Source organism: Rhinoderma darwinii, chromosome 4 (assembly GCF_050947455.1).
Source record: "Rhinoderma darwinii isolate aRhiDar2 chromosome 4, aRhiDar2.hap1, whole genome shotgun sequence".
Classification (NCBI taxonomy): domain Eukaryota; kingdom Metazoa; phylum Chordata; class Amphibia; order Anura; family Rhinodermatidae; genus Rhinoderma; species Rhinoderma darwinii.
In genome coordinates, this window is record NC_134690.1 from 379,873,081 (window position 1) to 379,885,849 (window position 12,769).

The 12,769-nt window shown below is 43.6% G+C and overlaps 2 protein-coding genes across 2 annotated transcripts in view; one reads left to right on the plus strand and one right to left on the minus strand.

The window, feature by feature from the left end:
* Window positions 1–12,769, minus strand: part of TTC7A (tetratricopeptide repeat domain 7A) — a 293,419-nt gene that overhangs the window by 170,199 nt on the left and 110,451 nt on the right. The window lies entirely within an intron of this gene.
* On the plus strand, window positions 2,274–4,997 carry LOC142761378 (TOG array regulator of axonemal microtubules protein 1-like). The gene is made up of 2 exons (XM_075864569.1): window positions 2,274–3,839; window positions 4,767–4,997. Exon 1 carries the CDS (start codon window positions 2,352–2,354, stop codon window positions 3,639–3,641), a length of 1,290 nt encoding a protein of 429 aa, XP_075720684.1. The 5' UTR covers window positions 2,274–2,351; the 3' UTR covers window positions 3,642–3,839; window positions 4,767–4,997.

Sequence of the window (12,769 nt, forward strand, 5' to 3'; positions counted from 1 at the left end):
AGGTACCTCTCCCCTGTAGAAATGCAGCTCTTATGGGCAGGGACCTCTCTCCTGTAGACTGTCAGCTCTTATGGCCAGGGATCTCTTCCCTGTAGATTATCTGTTCTTATGGCCAGGGACCTCTCTCTTGTAGATTGTCAGCTCTTATGGCCAGGGATTTCTCTCCTGTAGATTGTCAGCTCTTACGGGCAGGGACCTCTCTCCTGTAGATTATCTGTTCTTATGGCCAGGGACCTCTGTCCTGTAGATTATCTGTTTTTATGGCCAGGGACCTCTGTCCTGTAGATTATCTGTTCTTATGGCCAGGGACCTCTGTCCTGTAGATTGTCAGCTCTTATGGCCAGGGACCTCTCTCCTGTAGATTATCTGTTTTTATGGCCAGGTACGTCTCTCTTGCAGATTGCCAGCTTTTATGGGCAGGGACCTCTCTCCTTTTTTCTGATTGTTTGTTTATTTGTCATTTTACTTATTTGTTAGTTCCCCAATTGCAGCACACTGTGGAAAATGTTGGCGTTATATACACAAAGATGAATATTATTATGATATTATAAATGTGTCTTTGATGTTAGAGGTTATTAATAACAGGAAGCACCCAACATCAGGCAGGATTAAAGCCAGCGTCTTCATCTTCTGACCCTTAGCTAGTACTCAAATTTATTAACAATTTCCATTATTTAGTGAAACCGCTCTATCAAAAGAAGAGATTTTATTTGGAATATTATGGGTTAAAGGGTAGAAAATCTGAGCAAGGCCACATGCACACCATGCGTATTATGTGCAGATTTTCCTGCGGCAAATCCACAGCATAATACAGTAACGGCAAGTAATCTCATCTGCAAATTGCTGCATTTTCCTGGGTGAAAATTTACCTGCGGTGCAAAGTTTAAAATCCGCAGTATATCAATTTATCTTAGGCCTCATGCACACGACCGTAGCCGTGTGCACGGCCGTGATTTTCAGGTCGGGCGGCTGCGGACTGTCAGCGGACTGTCAGCCGCGGGCCGCCCGCAAATCGTACGACATGCACATGGTCGCCGTCATTGTTTTCAATGAGCCCGGACCGCAGAAGATGTCCGTAATAGGACATGCCCGTTCTTTCTGCGGTGCGGGTTCCCGGGCCATGCACGGACCGTAAAAACTACGGTCGTGTGCATGGCCCCATAGAAAAGAATGGGGCCGCAATTCTCCAGTGGATTTTTGGGGGAATTGCGGCCGCAAAAACACGTTCGTGTGCATGGGGCCTAACTCTTCCGTCCCAGAATTGTATCAGACAAGTTTATAAAAAACGCAAAAAAATCTGCAGCATATAATCCACGCCGGTTTATTGTTAGGGCATGTTCAGACGGGGCGGAATTCTGCAGACACTGTCCACATCAATGCCGCACATAATCCGCGTTGCAGATTCCGTTGCGGATTTGGCTAAAATGTTAAGTAAAATGCTGCGGATTAGTCGTTGCGGATTCAGGTGCAGATCACATCCTGCTCTCTTTCAAACATTCCATCTCAGTCTGGCTATAGACCTCGACACACATAGGTCCAGCCAGAATGATGAAATATCCTGTTCCTGAAAGCAATCCGCAATGCAACACACATTACGCCATGAAATAAGAAGATGTAATTTTGAAACTCCATTGAAGTCAATGGAGAAATTCCGCAACAAGTACGCAACAGACAGTGTATGCTGCGGACAGAAAATTCTGCACCGCAGCCTATGGTCCGCAGAGTAGTTTTCCGCAACATCTGCACGAAGATAACTAAAAAGGTGTGGAAACCAATGGACAAACTGTCCGCAGCGGAATTCCACATCAATTCCTCTACGTCTGAACGTGCCCTTATGCAACGGATTTAGAGTTTCCGGTATTCTCGTGGTTTTGCTCTAGAACAACAGAACCCGGAACACAGATGTTTACAGAGCCTTACTATATTTGCCAAATATACCAAAACAGACCTCAATATAAAGATCAGGAAAAATAAGGTATAGTAAATGTTGCAATAAGAGCTCGGTTATTCTGAAATGGGTGATAATAAATAAATATTGGCTGATAATAAATAAATCTTCCCCCCAAAAAATTAATTTTAAAACAATTAAAACAGTAAATATTTGTATCCAGTACTTGTCCTGTGAAGTGTTTTACTTGTGAACAATATTAAACATATTAGTGTAGTTTTGAGTCAATGGCCCTTTAAGGGAAAAGTTCTACAGGTCCGGCTGATGTCATAGAAGCGTCATGGTGAAACTATTGTATTAGAACTTTGCTTGCTGAGTGCTCTGTACATTGCTGGACTTTCCCTACAGAGAGAAGCAGTGATATTGGTGTGCGCACCAAGTGTTTTATATAATTTTTTGGAAGATGTGGGCAGAAGACTCCTTTGACTGTAGTAGCTCGGTAACATCCAGCTCAGATTCTGACCTCTCAGATATTTCCTCCATCTGTTATGGCATGAATCACAAGTACAGCCTAGGTGACAACTTTGCTGACTACCGGGATGTGGCGGCTCAGAGAGTGCTGGACAGGTTGACCAGCAATCTTCAATTGAGAATCCCTGACAAACATCCGCCATCTGGTGACTGTGGAAAAAATCTGGGTTGGAAAATCCCTAACACCCCAGAACCACCTAAAAGGCCCAAAAAAGCCACAGAAAAAGAGGTCACCAAGGAAACTGGCCCAAGATATAAAAAGTATATTGCAGCAGCGGAAAAGACCTTGGAAGAACTCAGGAATATGAACAACGGGAGGAATTCTCTCCAGGCGCATCCATCAAAACCTTTACCAAAAATAACGCCTGTGAGTACGGTGCAGTATAACAATTCCTATTTACATCAACGGAACCAGCATGATGAACCTCCTGCACCTGAGAGGAAGAAGACATCTGTATTACCATCTATAGGACCATCATCAAGTCATCATGCAGTCCAAAGCCATAAAGCAACGCACAATAAACAACCAAAGAAGATGTCCCAGTCCAAGATGACCGTTGCTGACGCCTTAATCCTGCTGGAAAACGAGGACTGGGAGAAAAAGATTCGAGGCATTGACACCATCTCATCCTTGATATCGGTCCATCCTGAAGCTGCTGTTCTAATAATACAAGACCTGAGGACAGCAGTAATGAAGGAAGTGACCAACCTGAGATCCGCAGTGTCCCTCTCAGCGATCAAGTGCCTGGACATGATGTTCACAATATTGCAGGCGAACATGGACTGCGACCTCCAGCAAACTGTCCGGGTGTTGCTACACAAGGCCGGGGAATCCAACACCTTTATCCGTGAAGCAGTGGACAGCGCTCTGACATCAATGGTGGAAAATGTCAGCCCAGGTCGCGCTCTGACAGCCCTAATAGAGGGAGGACTCTGCCACAACAACAGCAAAGTCAGATCCACCACAGTCAAGCATCTGGTAGGTTTGGTGGACAGAATGGGCCCAGACTTCTTTCTGTCTGGTAGAAAAGGGATCACAGATAGGGCAATACCGGCTGTAGTCAAATCTTTACAGGACCGCTGCCCCGAAGCCAGGATGTATGGCAGGCAAATCCTGAGCAGTCTAGCTCCACACCCTAGGCTGGGCGCAATGCTGGCAAGGTATGTGCCACCTAAAAACCTAACAGCCATAAAGTTCCTGCTGAAAAATGTTTCCAACTAATCTTTTTGTAACCAATGAAAACATTACATGGAGGAGAACTATTACTAGTTACTTATATAAAAAAGAACTTCAAGAACAAACAATAAGTCAAAATTGCTTGTTGGACAAATGAACATGTGGAGAAGAGACCCAACCTACAGTGTCCGGAGTCATAATCCAAGAACAGCCCTGGTATTACCGGCAGATCCCACTGGCAAGGTACGTGGAATTGGGAAGGATTTATGTCTCGTTACTTTGTCTTACATACATTTATATACAGTAGTCGTTGCAGTTGTTTTTTTTGGAAAAACCCATGTTCGTTACTTTGCCCAAAGTCTATTCCTGTCTTATTTTCTTTTCTCCACACATTATTTATTGATTTAATTGGTTACTATGATCACAAAAAAAATCTTATGAGCTTTCGGCTCCCCACTGAATGTAAAAACAGTGTTCCCGTACCCCCTGTTACTAATCACTGCACCCCCCACAGTGTAGAGGAGCTTGATTGGTGCTGCGTCGAGCATGCGCCATCTGTTCCATTCAATGTCTATGAAAATGACGGAAACAGCTGAGCCCTACACTCAGCTGTTTCCACCATTCCCATAGACTTTGAATGGAGCAGCAGAACGCATGCTCGACCGCCGCTCTAATCAATATCCTCCTCACTGCTCAACCGAAATGAGAAGGACATTGAATAGAGCGGAGGATTCAGGTTCCCCGTTCTAACGATCAGTGGAGGTCCCAGCGGTGGGGCCCCTAACCATAAGGAAATGATCACCTATTCTGTGGATAGATCATAATTTTTGACTCTTGTACAACCCCTTTAAGAAAGTTTTCTACTGATATACAACTATAGGTTGACAACTAGACAGCCATTAAAGTGTGATTGGTGACCACTGAGAGCCCCACTAATCTCAAAAACACGGTTGGCCTGATCCCCTTTTTCTTTGCACAGATGGCCACATGTCACTCTTCATTGCAACCCCCTCGCTCTTGCAATACGAAGGGGGGGGGGCATTAATATTTTCTTTGCAGTGCAATGCCAGAATTACCCAATTGAATCAATATTTATAATAGAATATATGACATTCTGTGTAAATGCTGCTGTACCTGTCTGCTCCATGTAACCTGATCCTCTATCCACAGGTCTCTCAGAAGCTTTGAAGCCACACACTGGACCTCCCATCACAGCCGGAGACTTCCAGATGTCCTGGAGGATATAACTAAGGAGTAGTCACTGGATCTGCACGCTGCTGCCCCAGTGTGAGATGCACCTGCCGCAGCCTTTCTCCATCAGACTATATCTATCATTACCATCTAGAGAAAAGAAGCCCCTCCCCCTCTGGACTATTTTTTTGTGACTAATAAATTTTCCTTTCGGCAGAAAAGAGCGTAATATATTGTATAGTATAATAACCAAACGCTAATACTAAAATGTGAACCATCCATCTCTTGTAAAAATGCCAGCCGTCATGCCAGAGATTTCTCTACTATCTGTCAAGAGATCATTGTCATAGTACAGAGCATATATATATATATATATATATATATATATACACACACACGTCTAATATTTTGAATTTTTATTAATAGGGCCAGATGTTGGGGGAAACACTGCAGTGTCGTCCATAAGTCTGAATTATTTATTTGCAGCTGGTGCATTTACCCACTGAGCCAGGTTGCTGCTAGAAGCTGTAGGTAACAGGGCAGGTGGAAAATCTGCGTGATGTCACTACTGTTACATTGGTAGATAGGACTTGATCATGATAGTTGATTATTACAACTATAATATCAGTACCGCTATATCATAAACTCTTAGTTTGGTACCACTTGTAGCTGAGACCCTAATACATGTTACAACCAGCAATCTATGAACCCGCTGTCCACAAATGTCTGTATAGAGCTCTGTCCAGTGGTTAATAATCTGTTAACTAGCAATGAAACTAAGGCCGGCTTCACACGAGCGTGCGCGCGCAAAAGGTACATAACAGCACCGTGTGTCATCACCATATGATGCGTGGCTGCGTGATTTTCGCGCAGCCGCCATCATTATGACACTGTATGTTTGTAAACAGAAAAGCACGTGGTGCTTTTCTGTTTTCATTCATAGTTTTTACTGCTGTTGCGCGAATCACGGGCGTCACAAGTCAATGGGTGCGTGATGCGCGAACAACGCACAAATATAGGACATGTCGTGAGTTTTACGCAGTGGACACACGCTGCGTGAAACTCACGGACAGTCTGCACGGCCCCATAGACTAACATAGGTCCGTGCGAGGCGCGTGAAAATCACGCGCGTTGCACGGACCTATTACACGTTCGTCTGAATAAGCCCTAACAATGGACACTGATGGTGGAATAGCACGGGGGCGCAATGAGGACATGGCCATTAATAATATTATATAACAGTCACTCATCTTCTTTATGGTGGATCTTCACCAAAAATACAATATTTGCTGAGCAATAGTTCCTGTCTCGCTCTTTCCTACAGTATCCCCAGTGGCGGATTATCATTAGGGAGGTTCGGGCGGCCGCCCGGGGCCCAAGGCTCCCGGGGGCCCATGACCGCCCGAACCCCCTCAAGCCCAGTGGCGTCGCTAGCACCGGAGGGAGCTCCGGTGCCAGGACCGCACCTGTCATGAGACGAGGGGAGCTGCTACTTAGCAGCCGTGGTCTCTGCTGCTTTAGAAGCTCCCCCTCCAGCCCCCCTTCCCTGCTCTACACACCTCTCCTGCTGGCTGTCGGGACATGGGGGAGGGGAGACTGTCGGCGGGCTCTGTGTCGTGCTGTGAGCAGGAGAAGAGCTGCAATGAAGACTCACAAATCTCCTACAGAAAAGGTAAGTGCATGTGTGTTTACAATGTGTTTAATGTGCATATTCATGTGTGTTTACAAGGTGTTTAATGTGCATATTCATGTGTGTTTACAAGGTGTTTAATGTGCATATTCATGTGTACTTTGTGTATAATGTGCATACTCGTGTGTACTTTGTGTATAATGTGCATAGTCGTGTGTACTTTGTGTATAATGTGCATACTCGTGTGTACTTTGTGTATAATGTGCATACTCGTGTGTAGTTTGTGTATAATATGCATACTTTGTGTATAATGTGCGTACTTTGTGTATAATGTGCATACTTTGTGTACTTTGTGTATAATGTGCATACTTTGTGTCTAATGTGCGTACTTTGTCTAATGTGCGTACTTTGTGTATAATGTGCGTACTTTGTGCATAATGTGCGTACTTTGTGCATAATGTGCGTACTTTGTGCATAATGTGCGTACTTTGTGTATAATGTGAATACTTTGTGCATAATGTGCATACTTAGTGTATAATGTGCCTACTTTGTGCATAATGTGTGTACTTTGTGCATAATGTGCGTACTTTGTGTATAATGTGCGTACTTTGTGCATAATGTGCGTACTTTGTGTGTCTGTGATAGAGATAGTGTATATATACATACATATGTATAGTGTGTGTATGTGTGTATATATATATATATATATACATATATATAATATATATTTCAGCAGCAATTCCGCAGAAACTAGCAGAAATTCCGCTACAGGAAAAAAATCACCATTTCCTGCATTTTTGCTTCAGAAAATGGTGCGTATTTTGCTGCGTTTTTCTCAATGTTGGGGGATGGTGACGTCTCCTCTGAAAAAACGCAGCAATTCAGTCACTTTCCGCAGCAGGAATTGACATGCTGCAGTACGAGAAATACGCACCACAGGAAAAAATGTCTGGTCGGAAATTTTACGCAGCGTCTGGATAAGATTTGGTAAATCTCACTCACTGTGCTGCTACCGTATTCTGCATATTTTCCGGGCAGAAAATACGCAGCAATTCCGTTAAGTGTGGACAAGCCATAATACAGTAGCAGCAGAGTAGATTAGATGTGAACAATTCTCATCACACGCTGCGTAAATGATAAGTGGAAAAAAAGCTCAGAAATTGACTTGCGGTGCGGTTTATTATTCCGCAGCATGTCAATTGTATTTGCGTAAACGCTGCTCATTTGTTTCGGGTTTTCCCCATTTAATTCAATGGGGAGGTAAAACACGCAACAGATAGCAGATGTTATGTAAAAACGCAATTTAGAAAAAATAAAAATCTTATACTTGCCCAGAATTCTGTTTCTTCGTCCGGACCAGCCTCCTGGGATGACGTTTCACCCCATGTGACCGCTGCAGCCAATCACAGGCTGCAGCAGTCATATGGGATAAAATGTCATCCCAAGGCTGCAGCGACGCTGTGTAGCACTATATACAAGGGGGGGGGAGCGCTGTGTGACACTATATATAAGGGGCGGGGCGCAGTGTGGCACTATATACAAGGGGGAGTGCTGTGTGGCTCTATCTATAGGGGGCTGTGTGATACTATCTATAGGGGGCTGTGTGACACTCTCTACAGGGGTGTGTGTGTGTGTATGGCGCTCTATCTACTTGGGTGTGTGTGTGTGGCTTTATCTACAGGGGGGTGTGTGTGTGGCTTTATCTACAGGGGGGTGTGTGTGTGGCTTTATCTACAGGGGGTGTGTGTGGCTTTATCTACAGGGGGGTGTGTGTGTGTGGCTTTATCTACAAAGGGGTGTGTGTGTGGCTTTATCTACAGGGGGGGGGGGTGTGTGTGGCTTTATCTAAAGGGGTGTGTGTGTGTGGCTTTATCTACAGGGGGGTGTGTGTGGCTCTATCTACAGGGGTGTGTGTGTGTGGCTTTATCTACAGGGGAGTGTGTGTGGCTCTATCTACAGGGGGGTGTGTGTGGCTCTATCTACAGGGGTGTGTGTGTGTGGCTTTATCTACAGGGGAGTGTGTGTGGCTCTATCTACAGGGGGGTGTGTGTGTGGCTTTATCTACAGGGGGTGTGTGTGTTAGCAATAGTTACGGCGCGGCAGGGTGGCGGTGGAGAAGGGGGGCCCAAGTTTGGGTTACAGCCCAGGGCCCATGGTCTTCTTAATCCACCACTGAGTATCCCTTCCGGTTATCTCTGCAGTTACAGGTTATAAATGGTAACAGGAAAGAGAATATGAATTTGAAACCTTTTTAGGGGTGGCCGACTTGATGGGCAGAGTCTAATGTGCCAGTCAATCTGTGTCTTCAGGTTCCTGAGATATAAATCCAGCACTGATGAATATATAATATATCATTGCTGTATTACAGTGCATTGTCCCATTGTACAGAACATACTATTCTTGCAGATTCCACAGATCAGTGATTGTAATTGCATTATAATTCTATAATTTTTTTTTGCAAAAATCCAGTATATTAGTGAAAAAGTGAATTGCACTTTCAGCTGTCCTCGTTTCAACCCTCTCCCACATGTGCTGGGCTTTCAGAAGGCTCAGTGTGAAATATGCAACAACACAGCACCTAGGAACATCCTGTATGCCAGATGCACATTAACGTGGTTGAGATATAAGCCACTACAACTGGAGCATGAAATCCAGACATTAATTCACCTTTAACAAGCAGTAATCATTAGAACGGCAGCTTACAATCCCGGCCTCTGCAATGGCTCAGATCAAACTTCTCCGAGATCTTATCTACAGGAGATATTGAACATTTTTGCAATTTCATGAAATAACTCTATCCCGGTATTACCAATAATAGAGTACAAGGCTGAGAGTGTCAAATGTTCACAAAATTCTTAATTATATATCATTGTTGTTGTTATTAGCAGGTAAATGGGTATCAAAACTACATACAGGAATATCTGCTACATTGATATCTCTTAAAAGATACATACATCTTAGATGACCAACCAGCCGACTAATGTCTATTACCAGCCTGACTCCCCCCGATGACTGATATTAGGGAAAAGGATCAGGCATATATATATATATATATATATATACACATACATATACACACACACACATATATATATATATATATATATATACAGACACACACACACACATATATATATATACACACACACATATATATATTATTTTTTTTTATAAATACGACTGAGGCTAAGCAGTCGCAATTCATACTGCCAGTTATTTGTACAAACAGACCTGCCATACAGACAAAGTCGTAACTTGAAGCTTGTTGTCTGTTTCCAATGACAACGAGCAGAATTTAAAGTACACGATATGGTTATTGTATGTATAGTATGTATGCTTGTCTGTAACCTAAAATTAACAGTATCCAAAGCTGGAGTGCAGAACTGATACATCAATGTCAAATACTCTTTGCCAGCTTTTATATACAGAACACTGGTGGTCTATATTCACATGCCCCGTCAGCCCTCCCCTGCAGTCCTTAAAAAAAAAGATAAATTCAAAATATATATTCGCAAAAAGACAAAGTTGGCAACAAGATCCCGTTAAAAATCATATATTTCATTCTGTCCATGCACTGATCTCTAGAAGAACGTGAAGCTAGAACGGCTTAGGGCACGGACAGATGTGGCGTAATTGTTGTGGGATTCCGCTGCGGACAGTCCGCAGTAGAATTCTCCAGCGGCCGTTTTTTATAGTTGTTTCAATACATTTTTTAGGCAAGTTAGTTCAGACGTGGCGGAAAACTCAGCTGCGGACCATAGGCTGCGATGCTAAATTTTCCCTCCGCAGCATGCACATTATGTTGCAGAGAAGCAGCGGAATTTCACTGCGGATTTCAGCCTTTGCAATGCAAAAACTGAAATCTGTGGCAAGTCCGCTGTCTTTTCTGCAACGTCTGAATTACCTGTCAAATATGCAAATGATGGTGCGTAATTGCCCCAAATCTGCACCAACATTTGCAGCGGAAAAACTCTGCCACGTCTGTCCGTGCCCTTACCATAAGCAGCACACAAGCAAATTAACGCAGTTAAAATGTTTTTGGGTAAAAGCTAATGCTGCTTCTTAGTTTATCATCATGTCCTCTTAGCCTCTACATTTAGATGGTATAAAACACAAATCGCTATCCTTTGACTTCATTTTTCAGTACAAGGGCAGATGTTAAAGCGGACATTGAGCAGATGTGCCTGGTGGTTTGACAGTTTGCAGAAAAATGTCTGATCTAAGGGTATGTGCACACGCTTACTAAAAAACTTCCGAAAATACGGAGCGGTTTTCAAGGGAAAAATTTAAGCCACTCGCGTTTTTCGCTGCGTTTTTTAAGGCCGTTTTTGGAGTTGTTTTTGTATAAAGTCAATGAAAAACATCTCCAAAAACTGCTCAAGAAGTGACATGCACTTCTTTTTCGCTGGCATTTCTTTACGCGGCCTTTTTTCAAAACGGCCAAGTAAAAAAATGCCCCGTCGGAACAGAACGCTGTTTTTCCCAATGAAATCAATGGGCAGATGTTTGGAGGTGTTCTGCTTCCGATTTTTCGGCCGTTCAAAAACGGTCGAAAATAAGCCGTGTGAACATACCCTAAGGGCCACTGACTGCACTAGGCTCACACCAGTACTTAGAGGGATAACAAAAAGAAAAAAAACAACATCTGTTCAGCCATGTAACAATACATTTGGGGCATTTTCTGTCTGCTTTGTCAAATTTTAAGCTGCCTAAAACTTAAACAGTAGTTTAGTAGGTTATTAAATCTAATTCACTGTCTCACTCCTTGTCTTGCCAGTTTTTTCCTCCAAAAGCCATTATCTTAGGCGGTTGTCTAAATGGGAATGACCTAGAATATAGAATGAAAGTCTCCTGTGCAGCTGATAGAACTTTCTGTGATCACTTCTGAATATGTGTCAATTATGGTCGCCCAGTTAGTTAATTGCTAGCAACCACTTTAGGCCCTGTCACATTACGTTTTGTCCCTACGTTTAGCACGCACGTCGTGAAAGCTCCCTACGTACATGCTAAACGTGTCCATAGGGCTCCACTAGCCTGACGGAGTCCAAAAGAGTGCACAGCAGCCCCTGATGTCACTGTCAATGTATGGACAGTGATGTCAGGGTCTTTCAACTATGGAGACCCTGGCCAGAGCATTAGTAGCGCTCTGGCCGAGCACTGCGGGACTGGAGAAGTCCTTGACATCATTGTTCATATATGCAAAGAAGAACAAGAGGAAGAGGCAGCGCTTCAAGTGGAAAATATAAATTAAATGGATTTATTCTCCCACATGTGCAGTAAACTAGTGCAACGTTTCAGCTGCTTGACAAAGGCTGCAGTGGTCAGCTGAAACGTTGCACTACTTTACTGCACATATGGGAGAATAAATCCATTTATTTGATATTTTTAACTTGGAGTTCTGCCTCTTCCTCTTGTTTGCATACTGTGGGGTATAGACGGCTACATCTGTACATGCAACCTATGATGATAGATGCAATGATATCAGAACATGACTGACAAAGACTCAAAGAGGTTCTACAGAAGCTAGAGAAGGTATTTTATGGTGCCTTATTAGCTTCAGAATCTCATTATAGACACCCAGTTGCTGTAGAACTTCTTTTAAAAGAACAGCAGGAGCTTCTAGGACTTAGAAAATTTACTGTAAGGGCTGATTCAGACGACCGTGAATTGCGTCCGTGCAGGTCGCATGGTTTTCACGCGGCACGCATGGACCAATAGAAGTCTATGGGGCAGTACAGACAGTCCGTGCTTTTTGCGCAGCGTTTGTCCGCTGCGTAAAAAGCGCGACATGTTCAATATCTCGGCGTATTTTGCGCATCATGCACCCATTGAAGTCAATGGGTGCGTGAAAACCACGCAGGTCGCACGGAAGCACTTCCGTGCGAACTGCCTGTTTCGCGCAACAGCTGTCAAAAGGATGAATGTAAACTGAAAAGCACCACATGCTTTTCTGTTTACAAACATCCAAATGGCGTGTCATAATGATGGCGGCTGCGCGAAAAGCACGCAGCCGTGCATCATATGATGCTGCCTCACGGAGCTGTCAAGTGGCTTTTGCGCAGACAAAACGCCGCGTGTTTTGCGTGCGCAAAAACGCCACGGTCGTCTGAATCAGCCCCAAGATGAACACGATGAGAGTGATGAAACAAAGAGAGTGAAAGGGAGGGCTGGATAGATATTAGATAGATAGATACATAGACAGACAGACAGACAGACAGACAGACAGACGGACAGACGGACAGACAGACAGATAGATATGAGATAGATAGATATGAGATAGATAGATAGATAGACAGACATTAGATAGATAGATAGATAGATAGATAGATAGATAGATAGATAGATAGATAGA

Bases quoted from the DNA above. Each gene is read 5' to 3' on its own strand.
- LOC142761378 (XM_075864569.1), top strand. From the start codon at position 2,352: ATGTGGGCAGAAGACTCCTTTGACTGTAGTAGCTCGGTAACATCCAGC.